General features: G+C 44.6%; 1 protein-coding gene across 5 annotated transcripts in view; it reads left to right on the forward strand.

The window, feature by feature from the left end:
• Positions 1-461: 461 nt before the first annotated feature.
• Positions 462-14,491, forward strand: part of arid1aa (AT-rich interaction domain 1Aa) — a gene marked incomplete at its 5' end in the record, with an annotated part of 30,605 nt that continues 16,575 nt past the window's right edge. For 2 of the 5 annotated variants that reach the window (XM_080858331.1, XM_080858333.1), the window contains 4 exons: positions 462-1,367; positions 10,872-11,066; positions 11,171-11,917; positions 12,444-12,566. In XM_080858331.1, coding sequence (XP_080714457.1) covers positions 462-1,367; positions 10,872-11,066; positions 11,171-11,917; positions 12,444-12,566 — 1,971 coding nt within the window. The remainder of the gene's footprint in view (positions 1,368-10,871; positions 11,067-11,170; positions 11,918-12,443; positions 12,567-14,491) is intronic. The other 3 variants (XM_080858332.1, XM_080858334.1, XM_080858335.1) reach the window with 2 other exon arrangements.

Genomic DNA, 14,491 nt, shown 5'->3' on the forward strand with positions numbered 1-14,491 from the left:
AGGGCTATCTTTATTTCCATACTCTACAGAAATACTATAATATCCTATACATCATACACCAAGGAGAGAAGCAATTTCCACGTTATCGTTACGCAATGTCAAGTCCCCCCACTAAATCCAGTCCGTCGTCTAACGAAACTCCAGTCCGTGTTTTACGTGTCTCAATGTACCTCAGTAAAATGGCTGTATCTCGCTGAGCCTCGTGCTGATCTGATCCATTCCTCGGCTGTAGTCTAGTTCTGTAATAGAACCCCCCACAAATTTGTCGGTAAATTCATTTCTGGGATTTGAAATTACGTGACCAAGTGCTCTCAACACGGAACCTGAGTGGAAGCCGGATTCAGTCCGGTGCACGGGGTGGGAATGAGTCAGGACACGGATAAATTGTGGTAAACTATTGTATTTACATTCAATGTTTAGCGTTTGATTGTGACTGACTCGCCGAGAGGGAGAGGGGTATCATGGCCGCTCAGGTCGCCAGCGCTACCACTCTCAACACCAGCCCGCCCTCCGAACTGAAAAAACCGGATCGAGACCCAAAGGAGGAGTCGGTACCGGGAGAAAAGCAACAGGAAAATAAGGAAGCGGGATTAGAGAGTGGATCTCCGGGCCGGGGGGAACTGCAGGACGGGGCCGATGTGGGAAATGCAGGGGGAGGAGGAGAGTCGGAGATGAAGAACGGTAACGGGAATCCGTCTCGGGTAAATAATAATCAGAATGATTCCGCGGGAGCCGACGGGAATAATCATCCCGGGATGGTACACCATCACGCATCCGCTTTTCCACCACCTTCATATGGTTACAGTCCGCACTACGGCCGGGCCCCTTTTCATCAACATGGCGGACAACAAAGCCCTGGCATGGCAGCTGCAGCGGGGCCAGCCGCGCTGTCGAGCAACATGATGGACCCATATCAGCCCAATTCTCATGATCACAGCTTTCCCAATCACCAGTTCAACAACTACAGCCCATTCCCGAACCGAACCCCCTATCCCGGTCAAGGATACGCAATGAACTCCCCGCGAAACACTCAAGCTCAGGCGGCAGGGGGGCAGGCAGCCAAGCAACAGACAGCGGGAGGACCTGCTATGGCTGCATCATACAATAACCCGAGATATAACATGGGAAATCCGCAGCCCACTGCCACCCCAACTCTCAACCAACTTCTAACCTCCCCAAGTTCAACGAGGGCCTACCCAAACTACCCACCAAGCGATTATAACAACCAGGAAGGGGGTAACAAGGGACCAACAGACTTGGGCAGTAGCGGCCAGTATGGTGGGGGCCATCCGGGTTGGCAACAAAGGACACATCACCCGCCACCCATGAGCCCGGGAAGTACAGGGCAACCACTGGGTAGAAGCCAGGTAAACCTCAATTTTGAGTACATTGTTCTTCTGCTTATTTTTCGTCGGTTTAGTCCTAATGTAGTCCATAACGTAATGGCCTAGGCATTGTCTATCTAAGACGCTCTAAAATGGCTGCCTCCCTGTTTTTTTTAATACACCACCTCATTTAACAGTATTTATTTCACAAGAATAACGTTTCTTCCTAATGGTGAAGCTGCGTAAATTACTGGTGCTTTGTCAAAAGTCTAACAACAATTAGTTTTGAGTGAATGGAAGTCGTCATAAGGACATTAAACGTCAGATAAGACGTATTTAGCCAAACTTGTTTTTCACGAAGGCGGCTTAAACACAATTAAATTGTTGTTCTCTACAAATATACAGTTGGGAATGTTTCTGTCTCTATGTCCACCAACTGAAAAATTACAGCATTCAGTTAAAAATGTGTGTTGCAGAAAGTTTAAACGTGTTTGCTAAAACGGTGCTTAAACTACAAGCTAACCCTGGGTGCTCATTTCCAAGGCCTAAAAAACCTTAGCTTGCTAGCTTTCCTTGCTAACTGTCTCGATCACGAGACATTTGTATGGTTGACCAGTGAAAGGTCTACAAAATATGTGTAGACGTCGCAGTTTCTTGTCTTGTAGCAACCCATTTGTATCAAAAGAGAGAAGTTTAAACAGCGGATAACGGCTTTCTTCGACTTCAGCTAGGTCGCGCTGAAGCGTTATGCAGCTTGTAAACATTAGGCAAGTGATTTCAGTAAGTGCAGATTGGTTTGCTCTGGGATTTGAATTGTGGAGGTAAAATCCTTCTGTCAAAGCCAGGAGACAGTTGGTCTTGGGTTGACATGCTAGCTGTGATCTGATTGGTTCCCCATCCTGTGCTCTTAGCCATTTATAATTGCATATGATGTAACGCAGTAACAATTCCTGATTAGTGCGTTTATACCCATGACACACATGAAATCTACCTGCGTTTTCCTTTCCTTTTGACCATTTTCATGATGATGATACATTTTACAACCTGTTTTCTTATTAGTCAGCCTCTCCAAACATGGTTAAATGGCAGTTGATTGCTAAATGATATTGAAGCAGTACTATGTCTAAAACGTTTTGAGAGTAATTTGATTTCAAACATTTTTTTTTGCATTTTATGTATTGTTTTCACACATGCTGATTATTGCATACAGAACCTTTTCAAGAAGGCATGCATGCTTGCACAGCAGTATTTACAAGTAGGTGTAAATGTAACTAGAAATAATTTTGTAACGCAGAACCTGTGCAAAGCATAAAATACTGTCCAGTAACATAATGGTTAGATTGGTTTGATATCAGAGGTGTGGATCAGAGCGGTGGAGTGTAGTAAATGTAAGAAATACTTACCTTACACATCAATTGCAGTGAAAAGGAGTTGTTTTGCTGTTTTCTAGTTTTGTTTGTTAAAAGTGCTCAGCCATACATATGTCATGCCCTGGCTAATGAAGCCATACTTGACATTTACAAGCTGCTGTTCCTTTTTTGAGTGTCTGCAAGTGTTGGGAATATTTTCAGAAAGGCTTGTGGAGTAACTGATAAACTTTTACTCTGGCTGGGTTTTATCCTCAGTTTCCTGACTCATTTCTATACCACTTGGCCTGGATAGATTAATATAGCCTATTATTTTGTGTAATGGATGTTATCACTGAAGTAAGAGACACATAGATGTGTTTTTGACTGCAATGGTTTAACATGCTGCTCATATCATGTCTGATGTTTTGAATTGACGTGTATGTGTGTGTGTTTGTTTGTGTTTAAGTGTGTAATTTTGGTTTCATTCAGCATGCTATGTATGGTAGAGGGGTTTTACAGTAAATATGGTGATTATGTTATCTTTACACCTAATCATTTTTGAGAGCACTGGTCTCAGGCTGAAGTGGAAGATCGTCCATATGCTACATGATATTAGGTTGAGTGTGACTGGTCGCGGACGCTCGACCTCTCATGGCAATCTCTGAAGTAATGTTATGAACTTGTATCCCTTTTGTCATCCTGATCATTTAAAGCCCAAAGTTACTCATATTGTGCCAGCCCCCTAACTCAGTTATGCTTCAGATAGGTAGATCCTGGGTACAAGAAATGTGTAGTCATCCTAGCAATTGGTTGATGATCTTAGTGTACAGTACTTAGAAAGGGGCGAAGTGGCAGTGTATCGTGGCATAGGCGTTACCATCATGCCATAGCAGCCCATCACAATCAAGGAGATGTGTAATGCCACCTCAAGAAACTTCAGGAAAGGCTGGGAAGAGGTGTGATGTTTTGTGTGACGTTATGAATCGTTTTTTTTTGGGCCAAATGTACAGTGTACGCAGGATGCAGAACATTGTTGATGCAGAACAGTGCAAAAAGTACACTAAAACATAATTGTTTTCCATTTATTCTATTTACGTAAACAGTGAGAGTAGAGGGATAGAAAGATATATGTACATGAGGAACAGGTACACAAGGGAGGTAGGCTACTGTACATATCGCACAGTCCAGTCAGGATGGGTTTAGGTCCAAAGCAGGGATAGTACAGTCCCAGTTGTCATTTGTGTGTGTGTGTGTGTGTGTGTGACTGAATGTGCACACGTGTGCTGGTGTTGGAATGTGTGTGATATTTCCAGTCAAAATCTGTTATAAAATATACACACACACCACCCTCACAGACTAGGCCTAACTCGCAGACAGATGTCCACATGAACACAACCTTTTAGAAAAAGCAATCACGCCATATGTGTAAAGAGGTCATTATTACTCTCTGTTTCCTCCCGTTGCTACATTCAAGAATATAAGTATAAATATGTGGTTTTCCCATGATCCTTCCAGAAAAACCCCTATGCTGATCTGCTTCCTGCTAGAACCTGTAACTACAGGTGTGGGCTAATTACAAAATGACACCAGGCTGGCTACTTTTTAATAAAGTAGGCCCAGGTTATTACCCTAAATTTTGTGTGTAAATACAGATTGCTTTTAATTTAATGTCTATCTAGGTTGTGGGTTCTATAAAGAGAGTTGTGTAAAGACAGATAAAGATTGATTTTCAACCTGCTGATGTGAAGAGTTTCAGATAGTACAGTGTTGAACAAATCGTGCTTTTGTATGGCTAGAATCGAGAACTGGAAAGAGGGAATTTGCTCTGCTTCAAGTCTTTTGAAAATATAACCAAAACTGTCAAATATCTATTGTATTTTGTCAGACCGTGGGCATTGTCTTGTCTACCAAGGGCCCTCTATGTTAAATGCACCTATGTTCCTTCAAGTGTAAAAGATGGATTTATTTTGCAGTGTAAATACGTTACACTATTGAAGGTTCTTACTGCACATGCTGGTGAATTTTGTACTCGTCGTTGAAGCTCTCTACAGACTACAGATGTCTGTGAATTTTAGGTTCAAGTGCATGTTGTTAGTGAAGAGACGAACTTTTGTAGTGGAGAAAATGATTTATGTGTGCTTTATGTTTTGACAAGTATCTGAGGTAGGCAGTAGACTGTACAATTTTGAGTTCGCAGAAATCCCAGGGCATCTAGTTAAGTTCACTCAGTGCTTTATGCTGGTTTCTAATGTTCACTTTTCCAACGTACTTGCTCTCTGTGGATGTAAGTTCTGAATCCTATTGCAATACAGCTTTTTTTCCCAGGTAACAGCAGTGCATGAGATCTTACGGCGGGCTCTGGATTCACATAGAAAGTCAATTTCAAACTTAATTTGGTTACATCTACTTTTTTTCTCTTTCCCCCCTCAACCATTTAATTAAACAGTTTATCCATCTTGGTCTGGTAGGCCCTAGGGTTGGAATACCTTTTAGTGTTAGTGCAGAGATCAAAGCCCAGTGTGTCTCTACTCTGCCTGGTTGCTGTGTGCGAGAGCGAGTGTGTCCTGGATGGCAGAGCCCTCCTATTAGATTGGGTTTTCTGGGGAGGTAGAGGTCCCAGCCCACCAGAAGGTCAGATGGCGGCTGACAGAACAGACCTGTCCTGGGGGTGCTAGTCCTCATTGTTCCCCTCTTCCTCTGGTTCCCCAGAACTTGTACTCTGTCAGGCTGTCTCAACCAGAGTTTTTATTTATTTTTTGCAGTTAGAAAAGAGCTGTGTAGTATTAAACAGTAAGAGCAGATTTCTTACAGTCAAGTATGGAGGTTTAGAACACTGAAAGAACCGCTGGTTCTAGTCTAGCTCTACTTCTAATCTTTTCATGGATATGCACCCTGGTTTCCTTCTGAGGCATCTGAAAGGTGCATAGAAAGCAAAGAAGGACACTTTTGACTCGTGATTCTTAAAATGGGTCTTTTTATATGATTTTTCTTACAGATTGGAGCTTGATGATTCAGGACTTCAGTTCAGTTCACATTCCTGTGTTATTTTATAGAATGATCTTAATATAGGCCATGCAGAGTCGAAAGATGTCATTCATTCATTCATTCATTCATTCATTCATTCATTCTTGTCATTAGACATTTGTAATGCTGCTGTAGTGTCTATAAGGCCATAACAGCGTGGTTTAGTGAGGATCAGTGAAGAAAACTATAGCATTGCGGCTCTGTGTTGTCATGGTTGTTAATTTGTTAACGTTGCAGTTGCCTAGTTGACAATGCATCTGCTTTCATGGTTCAACAGGTAGACAAGCTCCTTTGCATTGTCCGTGGATTCTGTACCTGTTTGAAATTTGCACACCAATTTAGCTGTACATTCCGCCTATGGTGTAAGGGAGAGCGTCACATTTGGAGGGACTTGGCCTAGACGCCAGGATGTGGCTCTACCCTAAATGACTTATTGTGCTCCAAATTTGAACCTACTGATGACTGCATAACAGCTACAGCTGGACAACAGCTTTGTTTAGCATTTTCAGTTGAATGTTGGATGTTTTACTGAAAATGGTGCTTGTTTGTGCACATTTATCAGTAAGCAAGAGTTGGTGTATTACATGGTTCGCTTTGATGGACAGGATTAGATCTTGTGCATAGATCAGTAGTTAAAACGCGCGTGTGTGTGTACGCATGGAATATCACAGAATTTATATTTCAAGTCAGAACCAGGAATGATGTGTGGTTCTTTAAGAAAGCAAGTATCCTGGTAGTAACAAGTAGATGGGTGTTTGTACACAGCAAGAAGCTAGGTGACAGAAGTTGCAGTTCATTAATGGTTGTATTGGTAGGAATATGTTTTTGGTCAGTGTATGCTATTAATTGAGTGAGTGAGTGAGCAAGAGAGAAGCTTGGCTAGATGGATATAGACAAGTGCACAATAGGGCAGTGTGTCTGTGTGTGGCTGATGAATTGAGAGCAGCAGCTCACCCCATCAGGTCCACCGCTACTAGAATACCACCCCCTTCCAGGTCCCCAGTCGCCCCCACGGCCAATCAGACGCCGAGGCCAGCGGCATCTCCCCTGCCAACAGACCCTTCACTTTATCTTATGCAGATTAGCCATGTGCCTGGCCTTATTTATTTCATTTCATTATGTGCAAGTTGCCAAATGTCACGGAAGGCTCGTTCTCACACCCCCACCCTCCTCCTTCCCTCCCAGCCTCTCTGCACGCATTCCAAAGAAAACAACAAAAAAGGGATTTGACTTCTCTCTCACGCACACGCTCTTACTCTGCCTCTCCCACTCTTTTATTCATTCTTTCTTTCCCTTTCCTTCCTTCATCCCACTTACCCACTACAGACAGATCTGCTCTTCTCCCACATGGCTTAGGCTGTATGTAGGTATTTAGAGCTGGCATTAAAGGCATACATTTGAAGTGATTGCAGTGAGAATTAACCTGGGCTTGTGCCCAATGACTCCTTGGCCATGATATGGCAGTAATATGCCCTGCGCTTGATTTTACTTTTTAACCAACCATTTTGTTCACTGGATGCGATTCAATGTTGAAGGGCACTTTGATTTTTCCATAACGTTCCATTTAGCTCTGTGTTCCATGGCGGTCTGGTAGTAGTGGAAACAAACCTGTCTCTCAGGAGTGTCTATCTGAGAGACTCCATATCTCCCCTCTTGGATGTGGAGACACTGGAAAGTGGAACATTACCTTCATAAGCAGCCATCTGTAGAGCCCTCTGCAGCCTTTGAGGCAGAGAATCAGGTGTGTGTGTGTGTGTGTGTGTCTGTGTGTTTACCACCCTTGACTGGACTCTTTCCATGCACCGAGGGTCAGAAACAAGGGTCCTAAAAATAGCTAACGACATACACACACAATAGGCAACGTTGAGTAGAATGTTGAATCCCTTCCATTTGGTTTCATCACAAGAGATTCTGTCGTAAAGGCCTGGTTCAATCAGGAGCTAATTTAGTCTGGCTGCATCCTGATGGGTTTTATTCATATGCTGTTGTGCCTCGTTTGAATAACGAAATGCACACAAAGATTCCTGAATAGTCTGTCTGATGCCGACACACCTCTTCTGTAGTTGTAGTAGCTGATGTATCAGTATGGTGGAAAATGGCTGTAAAGTGAATATTTCTCACGTCTGAGTCAGGTAGATTTGCTTTTGCACCGTGCTGCCTCCTGTGATCCTCTCCGTTGTTGCTAGCTTTTCAAAATATCCTGAAATCGTTGAAGTGGGAGAATTTGATAGCATGTTACCACAGGTCTGACAGGGTTTGGGTGCCTATATTCTATGCTTCTGTCAAATGTATGATACCTTTTGGAAAGAGAGGTAGCTATCACCCATTGGACTGGACTGAATTTGCTCATGCTGATTTAAGAAATTAATTAAGTGTGACTTTGACTTGGGCATATGCCAGGTTTAATGCCTCAGAAACCTTTTTTTCTGGTGGCAGTGTGATTGAGGCCTTAAACCATTTTATTTCACATTGACTGCCTAAGGAACAGCAATGACTGAATCTGCATACGGACTGATGTGGCTATGAGATGTGTTTTCACTCAATACTGTTAGCAGGTAACTTAAGCAGCTAAATAGAAAAAGGAAGACTTCCGTCTCTCGACCAATCTTTATGTAATGGGAAAGAAACTCTGACCATTGAGTCAATGAATGAATGCAACTCCAGCAAAAGTGTATCAAATGAGCACAGAGCTTGCGTTCCATTGCAATAGCCTTTGTGTCCTGGAGTCCATCTCAAAAATGGCTAGATGTGTTCAATTCTGATTGAATGTGATTTTCTATGTGTTGTTTTTAGTAGGTTTTTATATTTATCACTATTTCACCCATGTACTGATATAAAAAAATCTGATTCCAGATTTAAGACGAGAGATGCATTTCCGCAAGAAAATGCAAAGTGTGATTGTTCAACAGCAGATGATCAGTAACTGAACAGGAACACACACATGTTGAGAAAGAGAGACATCTGTCCTCATTACATATAGGGGTGCACACATCACATAAATGTGTGCTCTCCGTGTCTCAATAACACAGTAGCTTTGTGTTTATCAATACATTATATAGGTGTACGAGCAATAGCTATCTGTCATAGTAGTGTCGTTACACAGTGTTTGCAATAGGATGATTCCTAACCCAAATAGCCTGTAACATTCTAAGATTTTCAGCATTTGCATTCTTTTGTGTCTTCTGAGTCACAGCTTTCCCCACATCTCTCATCCATAAGGAATAGTGCAGTAGGCCCACAGAGCCACCAACAACAGTTAGCATTATGCCAGAAGCAATTCTTTGTCATTTGCTACTTGACCATTTCTGGGCTGTCTGTTAATGTTCCAATCGAAATGACTGACAGACATGTTTAATTGTATAACTAGCCTGTGCTGCCTGCAGAGTAAAAGGCAATGAATGAGCAGGTATGTAGACACAAACTAAAAGTAGGCCTAGTACCCCGTTGTAGGTTTTTATCTGCCAAGTTTGCTGAAACTGCTTACTAGCCAGCCTAATAATCTGCAATGGTGTTAGCTAGCAAAGTAACTCCTGGTAGCCTAATATGGGAGGCTAACTAGGTTTTGCATGGTCTAAACTAAAGATGCAAGATTATCATCTTTGTTTTAAACAGTCCGGGAAAATCTGAATCTTTTGTAGGTCATGTAAATTGGCTAACATTAGCTGTTGGCTGAGACCTCATGCTAGCTGTGCTAGATAGTTGACGAGCAAATAGTTATCATAGCCATTACCCTCCCACTTTGAATGAACAGATGCAAAGCCTCTGATGGAACATAGGCTGTAAATATCCAGTCTTGGTTGTTTCTTCATTCTTATTAATGGTAGTCAGCCTGCTATGTCCGCAACCATCTGACTGGGGGTTGAAACATGTCAATTGCAGCCATTTTTACCAGAGCATCGCTCATGATTTGAACAAATGTGTAAAAAACGGGTGAATTAAAGAAAATGAAGACAAACGTAAGAGCACTGACAGTGGTTTTGCAGATCAAAAGGATAACTGTGTCAGCTTGTGTATAGCTATATATATATATATATATATATATATATATCAGAGCTCATACATTCACTTATCTCTAAGGAGACCTGTTTGGAAAGACTCGCATCAGAAGTCAGAGTGCCCGAGAAGGCAACTACCTTCAGTCAGGGCAGTGCACACCTTTTCTCCTTTTTTTTTTCTCTCTTTCTTTTTCCCCTCTTTCTTTCCTTCCTTCCCGCTCTGAAGTGGTGTCCACCAGGCGTAGGACCTCTCCCTCAGTGGCTGGTGTCATTCATTCAGTGCCAAGATTGCCTCCTTTAAAAAAAAAAAAAAAAAAAAAAAAAGAGAGCTCAGAAAAAAATCAGGAAAAGCTGGCTTGGCCCCGGCTCAAACGGGAGCGCAGCTGGGATGTGTTAAATATTCGGCAGACTGCCCTCTGTTTGAGATGAGTTATATATAGCCGTGGTCGACTTCCTTAACTAAGGCTGTGCAAGGTGACGCGCAGGTTAATGAGCGTGGGAAAAATACATGCTGTGGGTTTTTTTTTTTCTTCTGAATTCTTGAGCCTTTTTTCTTTTCTTTTCACTGCTTTTCTTCTCTCTTGTCTGTCTGAGGACAACTGCCGTTTGGGGTTGCTCTATTCTGTCTCCCTGTTGAAGCACTTTTCTACTGTGGGACTTGATTCAAGCGCTCATAAGCCATTCCAGAAATGCTGTAACTTTTTAGTGTGCATTTCCCCAACAGGAGCCAGGACCGGTTTTGGTCCCAGGAACCTTTCTGGCACCCAATACCGACCAGATTCTCTTTTGCGAACCAAGAATTATGAGGTTGATGTTTGTATAGAGGACCTGTCAGATTGGTCAAACGCTGGTTTAATGCCAGTTACTAGCATGTGTGGTTCATGCAGCCACAGTCCTGTCTATCTATCTGGTGCAACTTGTGTTAGGTTCCCACTATGGGTTTGGAGAAACAGACAAACCTGTGGGGAATGTTGACAGGATGCAATCCTAATCTGAGTGGCGTCTTCTAGAGTTTTTGATCCTTTGCTCTTTTTTTGTGTGTGTGGTCTGCGGTGTGTACCGTGCTTCAGCCTCATGTGTTTTTAAGGAGAATCCCGCTCTGTGTCCTGTTTCATACATAACTCTCTCTCTCTCTCTGTCTTCCTCCCTTTCTTCCCTACTTGTGTCCGTCTTGACAGCCGCCAGGCTCCATGGATCAGATGAAGATGCGGGGCCAACCGTACGGCGCGGGAGGCCCCTACTCCCAGCAGCCACACCAAGGCCCTCAACCAGGCCCCCAGCAGGGTGGGCCCTACCCTGGGCAGAGCTATGGCCCAGCAGGGCCTCAGCGCTACCCCATGGGCATGCAGGGACGCATGCAATACGGACAACAGGTTAGTGATGCCATGCACATTTGTTTATTTTGTAGGGAGAACAAATGAGAGAAAGTATTTCTCCCAATTTTCGTGTCTGACTGCTACCTGTTGCATCTGTGCAGATGGCCCCTTACGGCCAGCAGGGACCAGGCGGTTACGGAGGACCGGGCCAGCAGTCCTACTACAGTCAGCAGGGCCAACCTCCCCACGGGGGCCAGCAGCCGTCTCCTTACCCCCAGCCCTCTCCCTCACAGCCCGGCGCTCAGACCTCTTACCCCCAGCAGCCGCACCCTTCCCAGCCGCCCTCCACGCACGGCCCGGGTGGACCTCCCTACCCACAGCCTCACATGCCGCCCCACGCCCAGGGCCCAATGGGAGGGCCCTCGCAGGGACCCACTCAGTCCCAGCCGCCATACTCCCAGGCTCAGCAGCAGGCACAGGCTCAGGCTCAGGCACAGGCTCAGGCCCAGCAACAGGCACAGGCACAGGCACAGGCGCAGGCTCAGGCTCAGGCTCAGCAGCAGGCGCAGGCACAGCAGCAGGCGCAGGCTCAGCAGCAGCAGCAGCAGACACCGCCACCACCCCAGGCCAGCCAGTCCCCGTACCCACAGCAGCAGCCTCAGAGTCAGCCTCAGTCGCAGGCAACCTCCCAGCAGGGCTCTCTGCCGACCTCTCCCCAGCAGACACCAGCCCAGACTTCCACTGCTTCTTCCCAGCAGGCCTCTGGGCATGGGCAGTCTGGGCCCTACTCCCAGAATGCTCCGCAACAGCAGCAGCAGCAATCTCCGCAGCAGCAGCAGCAGCAGCAGCAACAACAACAACAACAACAACAGTCACCTTATCAGCGATTTCCCCCTCCACCTCATCAGGTAGGACATTTTAATGTGAGCTGTGTTTGTAGGCAAGAAATATTTACACCGAAATGTTCACACTCATGACCTGCTCTGAAGTATAAGGACGATCGTGTGAGGAGGTTGGCATGTGTTGGCATAGCGGCTAACGAGTAGGCTTTTCGATGTCTCATTAGACTAACTTCAATGACAAGGCAAACTGCATTTTGGTCAGAGGTTTGAGAAGAGTGATTTCTTTCAGCCTGTTAAGTGCAAGTGTGTGTGTGTGTGTGTGTGTGTGTGTGTGTGTGTTTGGGGGGTGCTGGTGGATGTTCATCATACACATCCCTCTCCATTCTGTCTATCCATCCCATCCATCCATCTTCCTCTGGAGAGTTGGGTCTATGCATTTGTGAGTCACTGTGGTCTGTTTTCTGAGGTCCTGACACACTCGCTCCTCTCCTCACCTTTCCCCTCTCCTTTCCTTCTCCTCCTCCTTCTTCTTCTTCTTCTTCTTCTCCTCCTCTCTTCTTCCTCTCCCTCCTGCTCCTCCTGCTCCTCGCAGCAGGAGCTCTCCCAGGAGTCCTTCAGCTCCCAGTCCAGCGCTCCGGCCTCCAACCAGCCGCTGGCCTCCAGCAAGGGCGCCTCCGAGGACGCTGCTCTGCAGGGACGGCCCTCCAGCCTCCCCGTGAGTTATGCGCACTCTCTTTCTTTTCTTCTTCAGCTTTATCTTTTTTCTCTGTCTCGCTCTGTCCCTTTCTCTTTCCTCTTTTCTCTCATGCTCTCATACCTACTCACTGCTGTCCTACATCTGTTACCAGATCTCCTATTGTCTCTTTGTCTAGACCCCATACCCCACTCCCACCCACCCCTTTGTCCTGTCTTGTGTGCAGATACAGCTATCTCCATGTTTGTTTGTTTGTTTGTTTGTTTGTTTTTAAATATTGGGGCCCCACTTAACGGTGACACAATTGTATGGGCTGCTGTTGTGTTGTCGTTATGTTGTTGTCTCTGATCAAACCCTGGCTGTAAGCAGTTCTGTTTTGCTGTTAAAATAATTTCAGACACTCAGGGAAAAAGGATAAATTGACTTGAATGTTGGATTTTTGCTTGATGGTCATGAGAGTGGTGGATTATGCTGTCAAGCTTCAAGAAAAGGTTAAGATTTGAGCCCAGCTCTCCAGGACTGACGTCAGGCGTTCTGAACGGTGGAATAAGCATTTTGAAGGAGTAGGTGAACAGTGTTGGGCGGAGGAGGATCCCCTCTTAAATCAGACCTTCTTATTATGCCAGACTTTATTGAATTTCACTTCCGTGAACAAAAACTGTTGTTTAAGAACAATGCCTGTGCCATTTTAGGCGGTTGGTTTCGCTTGTTGCCTGAGAAATTTTAATTGAATGTGGCATATGCCTTTGAAAGTAAAGGGTCAGTTTGAAGTTTTTTTAATTTTTTTATTGGCTTTCATGCGGGAGTTGTAGAGGGCACCAACACATTCTTAGACACAGACTAAGACATGTAGTAGACCTGAGTGCTAAAGCAGAGACTGAACATGCAGTGTGGATGGTAGCCACACCCCGGCCTCTTTCTGCTTATGACTGGAGCAGGCTTTGGGTTTGAGGGGAGTGGGACTGTTGTGGGCTAGAAGGTAATGCTAATAAGATTTTCTTTTGTAGAAATACCTGCAGCTGAAAAGTGTGTGTGTGTTTCTTTTACATGCCTTGAGCTCAGCTGTGTGTGTGTGTGTGACTGTGTGTTGACAGATGGGGCAGTCTTGCCTGCTGAATCAGCACACGTGCGGCTCAACCACTGTAGCCATGGCAACGAGAGGACGCTTTTTTTTTTTCCCTGGATGAGATAAATAAGGACAGGAGCCGCAGGGAGGGTGTGTGAGTGCATGTGTGCTTGTCTGTGTGTGTGTGCTTGTCTGTGTGTGTGTGTAAAACGACCCAGCGGGAAGTGTGTCAAGCAGTTTTCTCAGAGGGAGAGTGGGGGAGGGAGGGATGCAGGGAGGGAGGGAGGGAGGCAGGGAGGCAGAGTATGTGAGTGAGTGAGTAAGTGAAAGTGCTTAGGTAGAAAGAAAAATTACTTGTGTTGGTGCTGGGGATCTTCCTCTCTGCTTCAGTCTCATTACACACCATAAGCAAGGATCTTACTATTGGCACTTGTTATTTGTCTTTGAGGGAACTATTTGTCTTCTGTGATATTGCATTGCACCTCTGAACTGTTATTTTTTTGTTTCATCTTATAATGTATTAAAATGAATACAGATAAATGGGTTATACACTTAAAGGATTTATTATGTGATCAGAATTTTGATATCGTTTTATAATATTTTTTTTAAAAACACGGTAATGTTTATGATTGGTTATCTTTGTATCCAAAATCTTCCGGACAGTGATATTTATGCCAGTGAAGTTCACATTTCTGAATTGTGGGATGGTGAAGTGCCTTGTTTTCTTCATTGTGTGAGGTGGTTAGTGCTACTGTCTGCATACACACAGTTGTTACACTTGCGGTGAACATCCGGTTTCTGGCTCGTGAGGGATTTTCCCCCTTTCACCGGCACGCATGACCTGTAGTGTTTTTGTCTGATGCTCGTGGTACTTTTATTT

This window comes from Sprattus sprattus (assembly GCF_963457725.1).
Source record: "Sprattus sprattus genome assembly, chromosome: 19".
In the NCBI taxonomy this organism is placed as follows: Eukaryota; Metazoa; Chordata; class Actinopteri; order Clupeiformes; family Clupeidae; genus Sprattus; species Sprattus sprattus.